Source organism: Oncorhynchus mykiss, chromosome 9 (assembly GCF_057628025.1).
Source record: "Oncorhynchus mykiss isolate SJ-2025 chromosome 9, ASM5762802v1, whole genome shotgun sequence".
NCBI lineage: Eukaryota > Metazoa > Chordata > Actinopteri > Salmoniformes > Salmonidae > Oncorhynchus > Oncorhynchus mykiss.
The window spans coordinates 57,670,381-57,685,469 of record NC_143030.1 but is presented as its reverse complement, the minus strand read 5'-3'; the positions used below and the strand labels follow the sequence as shown (position 1 = coordinate 57,685,469).

The 15,089-nt window shown below is 43.1% G+C and overlaps 1 protein-coding gene across 1 annotated transcript; it reads right to left on the bottom strand.

Annotated features, from left to right (window-relative positions):
* Positions 1-43: 43 nt before the first annotated feature.
* On the bottom strand, positions 44-14,720 carry LOC110532365 (transmembrane protein 240). Its single transcript, XM_021616208.3, has 4 exons — positions 13,846-14,720; positions 13,386-13,492; positions 5,341-5,549; positions 44-1,191 (listed from the first exon to the last, which is right to left on the bottom strand). Exons 1-4 carry the CDS (start codon positions 13,900-13,902, stop codon positions 1,037-1,039), a joined length of 528 nt encoding a protein of 175 aa, XP_021471883.1. The 5' UTR covers positions 13,903-14,720; the 3' UTR covers positions 44-1,036.
* Positions 14,721-15,089: the final 369 nt, after the last annotated feature.

Below are 15,089 nucleotides of genomic sequence, written 5' to 3'. Positions count from 1 at the left end.
AATGGTATGGTTACCAATGTTGAGGCAATGACACATTCAAACGTCAGGGGTCACTGTTGTGCTTCAATGGCACTTTTAATAAAACAGACATTTTATCTTCACAACAGCAATGTCTGGACAGAGAGGGAGAGAGGGACTGGGTGAGGGTTCCCACTGCTTCTAGGCTGGTTGCTTTTGAGTAAGTATGAAGGAATTGGATGTAGCAAAGTGGGAAGTGCTATTGGACACAATATTGGGAAGACGAGGGAAGCACTGAACTGTCTCCGTCTTATCTTGACTGGCATTCATTTTCTACCTTCTCATAAATAATAACAGTGCAGAGAACCCTAACCACAAACGTATGCTCCCCTCCCCCTCTTATATTTACAGGTAAAATTAATACATTCATTTAATTCACTAGGTAACAAAACAAATTAATCTGTTTTTAGCAGACATCACACTGTTCACTTCCAGACGGCTGTCATCCTCCTCTTTCCTACGCTCCGTTTATCCTTCCATACAGTCCATCAGCTCTACTCGTAACACTTGACTCACCACACTCACGAACAAACCTACCCTGTGTTCCCACTTCCCCATATTTAGAAGTATTTACAGAAGCAGCAATCTAAACTTCCCATCATAAAATCTTGAAACCCACCCCTATCCATTTACCTCCCTCCCACTTTAGAGAAATACCCTCCCTATAGAGATTTTTTTTAATAAACACTGTGCCCCCCATCATCGTACCCTGTTCTAAAAGATCATGCCAAGTTTCAACAATGAACACAGAACATTTTTCTATACAGAAAGCACCCTTAAAAATGCTTGTTTTTCCTTCCTACCTCAATGGTGGACATGGACATAGACAAGATTTCAGTGACGACTATCTTCTGCTCGAGTTTGGATTGGTGGGTGCTGACTTGTGTCAGGATCATCGTAAGAAAGTTTCGGGCCAGGTGTGTTATGAACAGTCGGAGGGCAGTTTTCCAGTGTCTCTGAGGCAGCAGTTGGCCTTGGGGCAGTTTGAGGGGCTGGAGGGGGGATTCTTGTTTCAGAGTCAGAGGTGGCGTGGGCTGGGGTGGCCGTTGTGGTAGAGCTTCTGCTTGATGTGGACCATGTTGCCAGTGGAGTCCTCCAGCTGTCTGAGCTGGGCGCGTCGACGCAGATCTCGAAGGTTACAGAATGAGGGGAGCCATGACCAGGAAGGGGTGTCTGGGGGACAAGAGGAGAGAGGGAGGTTGTTAGAGGAGTGAAGAAACTAGAGAAGTGAAATAAACGATTAGAACATGTATCGTGGGGTAATAAGAGAATGGGAGTGCATTTGGTTAGGTTTATTAGATGCCCAAAATGTCCTTGATGCTCCCATCAACCGAATCCTTGGTAGTACAATAGTCCAATTACAGAAACACATTTGTTGCCCACACATTCATCTGCCAAACATAGAATTTTACCCATACTGTACGTGGTACACTATATATATAAAAGTATGTGGACACCCTTTCAAATTAGTGTATTCGGCTACTTCAGCCACACCTGCTGGCAGGTGTATAAAATCGAGCACACCGCCATGCAATCTCCATAGACAAACATTGGCAGTAGAATTGTTACGTTCGTTGAAAGGATCGGACCAAGGCGCAGCGTGGTATACGTACATTCTCTTATTTAAAAGAATGAACACCGAACAAACCAACAAAAATAACAAATGAAACGTGACGCTATACAATATGGTGCTGACAGGCAACTACACATAGTCAAGATCCCACACCAGAAAGTGGGAAAAAGGCCTGCCTAAATATGATCCCCCAATCAGAGACAACGATAAACAGCTGTCTCTGATTGGGAACCATATCAGGCCAACATAGATATACAAAAAACCCTAGAGTACCCACCCTAGTCACACCCTGACCTAACCAAAATATATAGAAAATAGAGATATCTAAGGTCAGGGCGTGACAAGAAGGGCCTCAATGAAGAGCTCAGTGACTTTCAACGTGGCACTGTCATACAGTGGGATGCCACCTTTCCGACAAGTCAGTTCATCAAATTTCTGCCCTGCTAGAGCTGCACCGGTCAACTGTAAGTACTGTTATTGTGAAGTGGAAATGCGTAGGAGTAACAATGGCTCATCCGCAAATTGGTAGGCCACACAAGTTCACAGAACTAAATCGCGTAGCGCGCGTAGCGCGCGAACATCGTTTGTCCTCGGTTACAATACTCATTACCAAGTTCCAAACTGCCTCTGGAAACTTCACCATCTGGCAGTCCGATGGACGAATCTGGATTTGGCGGATGCCAGGAGAATGCTGTAAAGTTTGCTCAAGGAGGAATAATGGTCTGGGACTGTTTTTCATGGTTCGGACTAGGCCCCTCAGTTTCAGTGATAGGAAATGTCAATGCTACAGCATACAATGACATTCTAGACGATTCTGCTTTTCCAACCTTTTGGCAACAGTTTAGGGAAGGCCCTTTCCTGTTTCCGCATGACAATGCACCCGTGTGAAAAGAGGTTCATACAGAAATGGTTTGTCGAGATCGGTGTAGAAGAACTTGAGTGACCTGCACAGAGCCCTGACCTCAATCCATCAAACACCTTTGGGATGAATTAGAATGCCGACTGCGAGCCAGGCCTAATCGCCCAACATCAGTGCCCGACCTTAGTAATGCTCTTGTGGATGAATGGAACCAATTCCCCGCAGCAATGTTCCAACATCTAGTGGAAAGCCTTCCCAGAAGAGTGGAGGCTGTTATAGCAGCAAAGGTGGGACCAACTCCATATTAATGCCCATGATTTTGGAATGAGATGTTCGACGAGCTGGTGTCCACATACTTTTTCTCATGTAGTATATGTACGTTTCAATTTATATATCCTGTTATACATTAATAATAGCGACTTGAAAAAAATATTTTTGGATTTCTTCCCCAAGCATATGAGTGTGAGGTAAAATTTGTGGAGGGATTTGTCCCTGTCAGGCTTAGATGGTGAGGCCCGCTGAGATGGTAGAGAAACAGGAGGGAGAGCCCCAGACAGCACTAGCAAATGTCCCTGCAAAAGGTTGGGGGGGAAGGGGAGTAGCTGGAAGAAGGGAGGGAGGAGGGAGTTATTTATAACTGTGAATGGGTATGAAATCCACAAGGACTGTTCTGAAGGGTATCCAAAGGAAACGTCAGAACGAGACAGGTCCTTCTCATTTCAATAAAAGGATGGAGAGATGGAGTCAGGAGAAAAATGTAAATGGTAATGTAATGCGGAAAGTGGGGTGAGGGCAGAAATGTTAAGGTCTTTCTACGGAGGGAGGGAAGGGGGCGATGGTTTTGCCAAGTCATAATTTTCCCCTTTTGTTATCATATTTTGTTACCCTATTTTGCTAAATCAAATGTCTTTCCACCGACGTCACTGGTGCCAAAGAATATGAATCAGTTATTCATGAGAAATAGACAATAAGAAAGGAATCATCCCTTTCCAAAAAGATGCTGTATAAAGAAAATGGATAGAAAAGGGGGATTCAATAACTGAATGGAGAGCATATAGGGTATATAGATGGAATTAGAAAAAGCAAAAGGAATCTATGTGCACCTCAATGTAGTGTGTGTGTTTGTGTGTATGGTGTGCATGTTTCTACCTCGCCCGCCATTCCAGCTGCTCTCTTTCACTCTATTAATAGCTCCCGAGAAGAGAGTGTGTGTGTGTGTGTGTGTGTGTGTGTGCGTGCGTGCGTGCGTGCGAGAGAGAGTGTATGTGGGGGTGGGGATGTGACAGTATCTGCACCCCCCCTCCTTCCTTCCCGCTCCATCAGCCTTACCTTCACTCCCCTTCTCAGGGAGGCTAAACGAGTCTGACCCGCCATCAACGTCACAGCCAAACACCGGTGAAGGGGCATTCCTTCCATGCACAAGGATTCCAGCACAAAGTAAAGCCTAGAGCCACCCTTCTATACCTCGAGGGAATCATTTGAATGTATAATCTGGGTATATTTTTTTACGTTGATGTTATGCACATAATATCAAATGGGTTGATTCTGTGCTGCAAAGCTAAACCAGTTGTTTCTTGCCTAATACTACTAGAATCACAATCTAAGACTGGCAATATATGTATGCTTCAAACTACCAAATTCTCTTTTATCATCAAGAAAAATATGACATGCATCAAAAAAATATGGCATTACTACTTTTAATTGAGTATTTTCAGGACAAAAAAATAATGTAATACTGTTGTTTAGTACCCCATCTTTGTGTACTGGTTTCATATTAATCAAAGGTAATTAATTGGCCATCTCTTTCATTTACACTCACTAGACATTTTACACCTCTATTTTCTGACCATAAACGCAGTCATCCAGGTCACATCACCTACATTAGCATTGTCTTATATCTAAAGGATCCATGCCAGCTACAAAAATAGGCCTGTTCTGACATTGAGAGCTGCACAAGATTAAGCTTAGCTGACATAATTGGAATATTCCAACACTTATATAAGAACACTGGATAAATGATTGAATCAGGAGTAGGAGTATGGACAAGAAGTCCTCTAATATGTTCACATTGGCATAGCCTCGCCCCCAGTGAGGTCTGGCTTGCTAATCTAACATTGGCAAGACTTGAGACATTGTATATCTTTGTGGTGTGCCCTCTGTATTACGGGTAGGGAATCTTTGTCTCAGTCAATCAGCATGTACTAAACACATGACATCTGAGGGCAGCAATATTTCCACAGCAATATTCATATTAGTTTCACTGTGCCTGTACTTTACACACATAATTATTCCCCCTCAATGGAAACAAAGTAAGCTTTTTCCAATTTCCTTCACCCACTAATTACCTGCATAACGTCTTAATTCCGATCCATGACCACAACACACTGCATACAGTACTGTACATTATAAATCTTGTGAGACAATTAATTTAGCCTGGAACACACTTTTCCATTTTTCCCCTATTAAATTAAAAAACAACTTTGAAAAAACAACTGAGCCCTTATGTCCTCAAGTTCTGTAACGTTTCCCATAACCATCACTTATAGCCAGGTGGGTTGGGCTATCCACCCACCCAAGGAAGCCTGGTTTCAATGAATGGTACGGTGGTCAACAGCAGCCTGTATGTCAATTCTGGCCATTTGCACACCCATGTCACATCCCCACGAAAACATGTAGGAGTAACACTGATCAACCTCATATAATGTAGCAGTCAAAATATTAATGCCAATACCACTTCACTCACCATCTCTCTTTTCACGGAGGTGGGAATCAACAAAACAATACTTCTCTCATCAGATTATTGAAAACATTTCTGCTCATTCTGAGGCACATTTGTCAGGTCATGTCAAACTTTTCCCAGTCAACTGGACCAAGTCTCTTGTTGACTCACCATAGTAGCGGCTGGCCCTCCATGCCCTGACAGCACAGTGCAGCACTCCATCCAGCCACAGTAGGAGCCAGCTGATACAGAAGCCCAGCAGCAGCCCCAGCATCAGGTCCATCTCCTGCTTGGTTACGCTGTCACTGACAAAGTAGTTCTCCGACGAGTCCACCAGAGAATGGTCCCCATCGTACGGGATCACATAGTGGACATGATGCCTGGAAGAGACCAAGCTGGAGGTTAGAAGGTGTTAGTGATGGAGGGAAGGACAAGGACAAGATGAGATGGGGCAAGGGAGGTGAAATTAGGGGGGTGGGTGATGAAATTGGATAAATAGCAGGAATTCTCATTACTAATTTGGTATAAATTGGAGAATAGAAAGGCATGCTGGTGAATAGAGAATAATTAATATCTAGAAACATACTCGAACATCAGTGGAAACAGCTGCGATATGAATATAAATGTCTCATTCCCATTTCCAATTCCAAATAAACACCAGAGTATTATCAAAGCCTTACATAACAGCATACCTAACGTTGCTCTCAAAGGTAGCCTGCATCTCATACAATGAGAACCTGTGGTTCACAAGCAGTGATCTGACAAGCTAGCAATTGCTGGTGCCAAATGAAATTACTGTGGATGTGGCCTCATGCCTGATCCTCAACACAGGGGCCCCTCAGGGGTGTGTGGTTAGTCCCCTCCTGTACTCCTGTTCACCCACGACTGCGTGGCCAAACATGACTCCAACACCATCATTAAGACTGCTGACGACACAGCAGTGGTAGGCCTGATCACTGACAACGATGAGACAGCCTATATGGAGGAGGTCAGAGACCTGGAAGTGTGGTGCCAGGACAACAACCTCTCCCTCAACGTGAGCAAGACAAAGGAACTGATCGTGGACTACAGGAAAAGGAGGGCCGAACAGGCCCTCATTCACATCGACGGGGCTGTAGTGGAGTGGGTCGAGAGTTTCAAGTTCCTTGGTGTCCACATCATCAACAAACTATCATGGTCCAAAAACACAAAGACAGTTGTGAAGAGGGCACGACAACGCCTTTTCCACCTCAGGAGAGGGAAAAGATTTGGCATGGGTTCCCAGATCCTCAAAAAGTTCTACAGCTACACCATCGAGAGCATCCTGACCAGTTGCATCACAGCTTTGTATGGCAACTGCTCGGCATCTGACCGTAAGATTCTATAGAGGGTAGTGCGTACGGCCAATACATCACTGAGGCCAAGTTTCCTGCCATCCAGGACCTACAGTATATACTAGGCAGTTTCAGAGGAAGGCTCAAAAAATTGTCAAAGACTCCAGTCACCCAAGTCATAGACTGTTCTCTCTGCTACCGCAAGGCAAGTGGTACCAGAGCGCCTAAGTCTAGGTCCAAAAAGCTCCTCTACCCCAAGCCATAACACTGCTGAACAATTAATCAAATGGCCACCTGGACCATTTGCATCGTCACTTGACCCCTACCTATATGTACAAATTATCTTGACTAACCTGTACCCCTGCACATTGTATCCCCTGTATATAGCCTCGTTATTGTTATTAAAAATATATATATACATTTTTTTACTTTAGTCTATTTAGTAAATATTTTCTTAACTTTATTTTCTTATAACTGCATTGTTGGTTACGGGCTTATAAGTAAGCATTTCACGGTAAGGTCTACTACACCTGTTGTATTCGGTGAATGTGACAAACAAATAGATTTCATTTAGTTTGATTCCACATGCACTTAAGGTAGGCTCGGGCAGCATTCAAGCTCAGGTGGCCTCATCTGTCTATCTGTTCCATTAAATGTTTATGCTGAGAGGATAAACATTTTACGTAAAATTAGTAGCTCTTATTTAAGAGCATTTCCATTGCAGTAAAAGACAACGTGGGCTGCGTGTCAAATGGCACCTTTTCCCTACATAGTGCACTACTTTTCACCAGAGCCTGAATGCAGCCACTGTGTCACTCACTTTCCATTGGCTTAATTCAGGGGAGTCATGCACCCCCAAAATCTGACAGGCCACAAAGTAATTGAGGATGTCTGGGGGTAGATCCGGAGAGAGGCCTCCCGTCCTGTAGTTGGAGAATATTGGATTTTTAAAAGACCTGAAATACTGTAGCTTTTTCCTGCAATCTAGAGCCATAATCATTATGCTTAATTCTATGTCAAAAAAACATGTCTATTTTTTTGCATATCTAAGCATATCTCTTGGGCTGTCTGTATCCGCCTGACTGAAATAAAATTGTGGCTAGTAGTATTCCAGAGAAACAACGACAAAAAAGATTATACGGTGCATTCTGAAAGTATTCAGACCCCTTGACTTCTCCACATTTGATACAATGATACTTTTGTTACAGCCTTATCCTAAAATAGATTAAATACATTTTTTCCCTCATTAATCGACACACGATACCCCATAATCACAAAGCGAAAACAGGTTTTTAGATTTTTTTGCAAAAATATAAGATCCTATTGTTGACAGTGCATGTCAGAGCAAAAACCAAGCCATGATGTCAAAGGAATGTCCGTACAGCTCCAAGACATGATTGTGTCGAGGCGCAGATGTGGAGAAGGGTACCAAAAAAAATCTGCATCATTAAAGGGCCCCAAGAACACAGTGGCCTCCATCATTCTTAAATGGAAGAAGTTTGGAACCACCTACACTCTTCCTAGAGTCCAAGCTTAGCAATCGCGTGAGAAGTGCCTTGGTCAGAGACATTACCATCTCTGCAACACTCCACCAATCAGGCCTTTATGGTAGAGTGGCCAGACGGAAGCCACTCCTCAGTAAAAGGCACATGACAGCTCGCTTGGAGTTTGTCAAAAGGAACCTAAAGGACTCTGACCATGAGAAAGAAGATTCTCTGACCCAATGAAACCAAGATCAAACTCTTTGGCCTGAATGCCAAGTGTCACGTCTGGAGGAAACCTGGCACCATCCCTATGGTGAAGCATGGTGGTGGCAGCATCATGTTGTGGGGATGTTTTTGAGCGGCAGGGACTGGGAGACTAGTCAGGATTGAGGCAAAGATGAACAGAGTAAAGTACAGAGAGATCCTTGATGAAAACCTGCTCCAGAGCGCTCAGGACCTCAGACTGGGGAAAAGGTTCACCTTCCAACAGGACAATGACCCTAAGCACACAGCAAAGACAACACAGGAGTGGCTTCGGGACAAGTCTCTGAATGTCCTTGAGTGGCCCAGCCAGAGCCCGGAATTTAACCTGATCAAACATCTCTGGAGAGACCTGAAAATAGTTCTGCAGCAATGCTCCACATCCAACCAGAGTTTGAGAGGATCTGCAAAGAAGAAGAAGAACTGTATCACCGACAACAACGAGACAGCCTATTGGGAGGAGGTCAGAGACCTGGCTGGGTGGTGCCAGAATAACAACCTATCCCTCAACGTAACCAAGACCAAGGAGATAATTGTGGACTTCAGGAAAAGGAGCACCGAGCACATCCCCATTCTCATCGACGGGGCTGTAGTAGAGCAGGTTGAGAGCTTCAAATGATCCAAACACACCAAGACAGTCATGAAGAGGGCACAACAAAGCCTATTCCCCCTCAGGAAACTAAAAAGATTTGGAATGGGTCCTGAGATCCTCAAAAGGTTCTACAGCTGCAACATCGAGAGCATCCTGATCGGTTACATCACTGCCTGGTACGGCAATTGCTCGGTCTCCGACCGCAAGGCACTTCAGAGGGAAGTGCGTACGGCCCAGTACATTACTGGGGCAAAGCTGCCTGCCATCCAGGACCTCTACACCAGGCGGTGCCAGAGGAAGGCCCTGAAAATTGTCAAAGACCCCAGCCACCCCAGTCATAGACTGTTCTCGCTACTACCGCATGGCAAGCGGTACCGGAGTGCCAAGTCTAGAACAAAAAGCCTTCTCAAACAGTTTTTACCCCCAAGCCATAAGACTCCTGAACAGGTAACCAAATGGTTATCTGGACTATTTGCATTGTGTGCACCCCCCCCCAACCCCTCTTTTACGCTGCTGCTACTCTCTGTTTATCTAATATGCATAATCACTTTAACTATACATTCATGTACATACTACCTCAATTGGCCCGACCAACTAGTGCTCCTGCACATTGGCTAACCAGGCTATCTGCATTGTGTCCCACCACCTTCCAACCCCTATTTTTACGCTACTGCTACTCTCTCTGTTCATCATATATGCATAGTCACTTTAACCATACCTACATGTACATTCTACCTTAATAAGCCTGACTAACCTGTGTCTGTATATAGCCTTGCTACTCTTATTTTCAAATGTCTTTTTACTGTTGTTTTATTTCTTTACTTACACACACACACACACACACACACACACACACACACACACTTTTTTTTCTCCACACTATTGGTTAGAGCCTGTAAGTAAGCATTTCACTGCAAGGAATACCTGTTGTATTCGGCGCACATGACAAATAAACTTGATTTGATTTGACTTTGACACCTACTCACTCAAGGGTTTGTCTTTATTTTTACTATTTTCTACATTGTAGAATAATAGTGAAGACATCAAAACTATGAAATAACACATATGGAATCATGTACAGTAATAACCAAAAAAGGGTTAAACAAATCAAAATATATTTATATTGGAGATTCTTCAAAGGAGCCACCCTTTGCCTTGATGACAGCTTTGCACACTTGGCATTCTCTCAACCAGCTTCACCTGGAGTTCCCACACATGCTGAGCACTTGTTGGCTGCTTTTCCTTCACTCTTCGGTCCAACTATCTCAATTGGGTTGAAGTCAGGTGAATGTGGAGTCCAGGTCATCTGATGCAGCACTTGATCACTCTCCTTCTTGGTCAAATAGCCCTTACACAGCCTGGATGTGTGTTGGGTCATCCTGTTGAATTACAAATGATAGTCCCACTAAATGCACATGGAATGGTGTATTGTTGCAGAATGCTGTGGTAGCCATGATGGTTAAGTGTGCCTTGAATTCTAAATGAATCACCGACAGTGTCACCAGCAAAGCACCCCCACACCATCACACCTCCTCCTCCGTGCTTCACAGTGGGAACCACACATGCAGAGATCATCAGTTCACCTACTCTGCGTCTCACAAAGACACGGAGGTTGGAACCAAAAATCTCACATTTGGACTCATCAGACCAAAGGACAGATATCCACCAGTCTAATGTCCATTGCTCATTTTCCTTGGCCCAAGCAAGTCTCTTCTTATTATTGGCGTCCTTTAGCAGTGGATTCTGTGCAGCAATTTGACCATGAAGGTCTGATTCACAGTCTCCTCTGAACAATTGATGTTGAGATATGTCTGTTTGTCACGTTCATCTAATGAATTAACGGACCAAGGTACGTAGAGTTCCACATATTTATTAGACAGTGAAACTTAGAAAAAACAAAACAATAAAGAATAAAATAAACGTGACGACAATGCAGTGTAAACAGGCAACTAAACATAAACAATATCCCATAACCCACAGGTGGAAAAAATGCTACTTAAGTATGATCCCCAATTAGAGACAACGATAACCAGCTGCCTCTAATTGGGAATCATACAAATCACCAACATAGAAAATCAACCTAGAACCCCACATAGAAAATATAAACTAGAACAACCCCCCAGTCATGCCCTGACCTATTCTACCATAGAAAATAAAAGCTTTCTATGGTCAGGACGTGACACTGTTACTTGAACTCTGTGAAGCATTTATTTGGGCTGCAATTTCTGAGGCTGGTAACTCTAATGAACTTATCTTCTGCAGCAGAGGTAACTCTGGGTCAGCAGAGGTAACTCTGGCAGTCCTCATGAGAGCCAGTTTCAGCTTTGCGGTTAATGGCTTTGCGACTGCACTTGAAGAAACTTTCAAAGGTCTTGAAATTTTCCGGAATGACTGACTTTCATGTCTTCAAGTAATGATGGACTGTTGTTTCACTGCTTATTCGAGCTGTTCTTGCCATTATATGGACAAATAGGGATATCTTCTGTATACCACCCCTACCTTGTCACAACACAACTGACTGGCTCAAACACTTGAAGACGGAAAGAAATTCCACAATTGAACTTTTACCAAGGCACACCTGTTAACTGAAACGCATTCCAGGTGACTACCTCATGAAGCTGGTTGAGAGAATGCCAAGAGTGTGCAAAGCTGTCATCAAGGCAAAGGGTGGCTCCTTTGAAGAATCTCAAATATAAAATATATTTGGATTTGTTTAACACTTTTTTGGTCACTACATGATTCCATATGCATTATTTCATAGTTTTGCTGTCTTCACTATTATTCTACAATGTAAAAAATAGTAAAAATAAAGAAAAACCCTTGAATGAGTAGGTGTGTCAAACTTTTGACTGATACTGTAAAAAAATGTATAGGACAAATCTTAGGGGTCAAGTACCCCTGTTCCCCCTATGGGCATGACGCCTCTGGCTTAATTAAAGACAATGACAAGCAGAAGTGTGTTGGAAACAAAAGTGCAATTGTTGGGGTCTAGTTTAGGACTAGATGTACTGTATGTCCCCGGGTACAGAAAGGTAACAAGCACAAGTATGAAAATATATAATTAATTCAAAGCTAAGAATATTATATGCATTGCACATTGAATATTGAGTAGCAGAGGATGTATCAATATTTAAAAATGACTTCAAATAAACCACACAAAAAATATTGCAATGATAAATGGCATAAATTATGTCACTAGACATAATTGGCATATATTTTTTACAAATGTGTCTCTACAATTCTTCTAAAGGCATATATAGGCCTAATGTAGCATTACTATGAGAATTTCTTGAAATTAGAGGGGGTGAGAGAGAGGCCCTTCTCCAAATTTTGGCCAATTTTATTTTATGATGACAATCCTGATCTTAGTGACACTTCATGACCCATATCTCAGGTTGTTGAACTGTAGGCAGTCAAAAGAACAGTATTCATACAGGGCCAAGACCTGCTACAATGTGACTATGCAGTGATATCACATCAGCGGGGCAACTCAGAACAGATTTTCCTGTTCTCAGTGAATATATTAGATCCAAGCAAGTTAGGAATTAATTTGACTAAGATTCTGCACTGACCAAGAATAACCCAGCACTTACAAAATGTTGCAATATGTATGTGTTCAGACTCAGGCCTCAACTTGCCTTTATCCAGGGCGTAATATCCTAATGAAGTCGATAGGTGTGTATCTATTGGATCAGAGGGCTCTTATTTTAAAACCTGGCACAACACTGTTGCCATACCCTTGGGCAAGCTACAGCACTTAACAGAAATAAAATAAAATAAAACTTCCAAGACCAAGGGCCCAATTTTGGTTTACAGTTCCTGTATGTGAGTCAGTCATGTAAAACCTGTACCAATCTCATTGCATTATTTAATGTTTTAAAACACACTAATTGAAGTAGTAAGGAGCCTAGACCACCAATCGACAAAATATGAGGCTACATATAACTTGTTTAGGCCTAATCACAACAGTAATAGAAAACCTGGCCTAATTATCATTAAACTGGGCCTAGTTGTTTTATGTTTCATTCAATTTTCAGCCTTCATAATAGGGGTTATAAGTAATAGATCAATGTATATTTAGGCACATTCTCACAACTGGTTCAATATAGGTATAGGCTAGCCCTAATGTCCTCTCTCCAACAACATTTCCTCATATCTAAATATTTAAAATGATTCCTTAGCCCATTCCTCATAATTCATAACATATTTATGGCTCACGTATGCAGTAAAAGCCAAATAACTGAATAAAGCTTAAAAACACCGTCACAAGCTAGGCATCGCAAAAATAAGGCTATCCTTCGGTTAGACACACACATACTCGAATGAAACCATAGTCGACATCCATTAGGTACATTTTCAAGAGATTAGGCCTATGCATGGAGCATGTTTGGAGGCTCATTAAAACGAACAGTTCAGCAGGAGAAATCATTCGAGAGGCCTATTGATCGAGTATGAGCCTATGATTAGACGGGTAACATAGCAGCTATCTTGACTCTATAGGCTACGCTTTCATTTCAGATGTTTGTATACATCCAAACGAATCACTGTATGCTATTTTTTTTTTACCTTCCACAGTTGCAATGACAGACGCGGTCTTCCCCTCGTAGATGCGGTAAGATGTAGTTGTGAAAGCGATCCAGTAGTGCGTTCATGTCCATTAAACAGGCAATCGCCTGCAAATAACCATTCGAGTCAACTCACATGACAAGCACCATTTCCAACACAGCACCGTTATATGACCTGGCATTAGGCTACAGTCCATATAAGAGAAATCGAAAAATACATTTGGAAACCCACTTTACAACCCTCGTTCTAAAATGTTCTTTATATTGTTTATTTATGATAGCCAAGTATGTAGGCTACTGTCTCAAGTCATCATTATTTTCAGTGATATCAAATGTGATCTGTATGCTATTTGTAATAGCTATAGCTACATTATTAGTCTATAGACTACATACGTAAAAAAAACATGTTGTAGGCGTTTAACACACACGATAGGGGGCACAATAAAAATCAAATATCTTACCATTACAACTGAAGCGCCAAGAATCATAAAAATCATGGTGGTTGTGATCATATGCATCAAAACTTCCAAACACGCCGCCGTTCTCTAGCCTTCTCTACCTGTCCCGGGATGAGACGGTCATTGAGGCGCCCTTACTGCACCGGACTCTCCGTCCCTCCAAACTTGCCAGATTAGAGCGCAATTAACCGGTGCAGGGGGTTGAGCTGGCCCGGTCTCCCTCTGTCCCCCTTTTGACACACGCACTCACGGTCTTCACAGTCTATGCTACTCCCCATCCAGTAATGCGTCGATTTGATGGCGCGGACCGGGTCGTGGACGGGTTTGCGTTCGGTGCCGCGTTTGCTGCCCCTGGAACGGCGAAAATAGGGTGCTGGTGGAGAGGGTGTCCTAGCCTGATTACTAATGCAATTATGTTATTTTCACGGCAGCCTACGTACCGATCTCATTTTTAAAAAATCGCAGCAAACAGGAGAACGGGTGAGCCGGTCGTTTCACGGGGATGTCCCTGGTTATTTCCCTTCCTCCAAGACAGCACTTCATTAGTTATTATAAATAAGATCCTCCTCCATCGATGGTAGCATTTAATTACTCCATTCAGATTTTTTCAATAATTGCGGTTGCGCTTTTTAGGCTACATCAGTCGTTGTCTTCTTACATGTAAATAGCTTGATAACATCGATGTCAAGCCGAATCGAGATGAAGATCCAGTCGGAACCGGAACAACCCTACCCTCAGCCCAGTAAAGATCAGGCAACGGCAGCTGCATCAACGCCCGGGGCCAGACACGCATGATTATCCCACCTCGTCTTAGCCATCGAGTCAGGAGCATCCACCATCCCTTTTCGTGTGTGTGTGTGTGTGTGTGTGTGTGAGAGAGAGAGAGAGAGAGAGAGAGAGAGAGAGAGAGAGAGGTGGGGGGGGAGGGGGGGGGGGTTCTGTGTCCGGATTGCATTTCTCTGTGAAACACCCAGAGACATTCAAGCAAATCATTCCAAGAATATGCGCTATGGTTTAACATATATATTTCACCCGCTTTACTGATCACCCCCTCCCCTTCGTCATACCGGTCTCTCGCTCTATAGTCTCTCCCCCCTCGACGTTGCAGTTCATTTTCGGATTCTGTGCCATTTCGCTTCGCTGAATTCCTGATTGCGGCCAACTTCTCATTGGCTGGCACTGTGTGATACAAGATTGCACCTTATGCGCTTTTTGAACCAGCCTTTAAAAAACGACTGCTTTTTTTT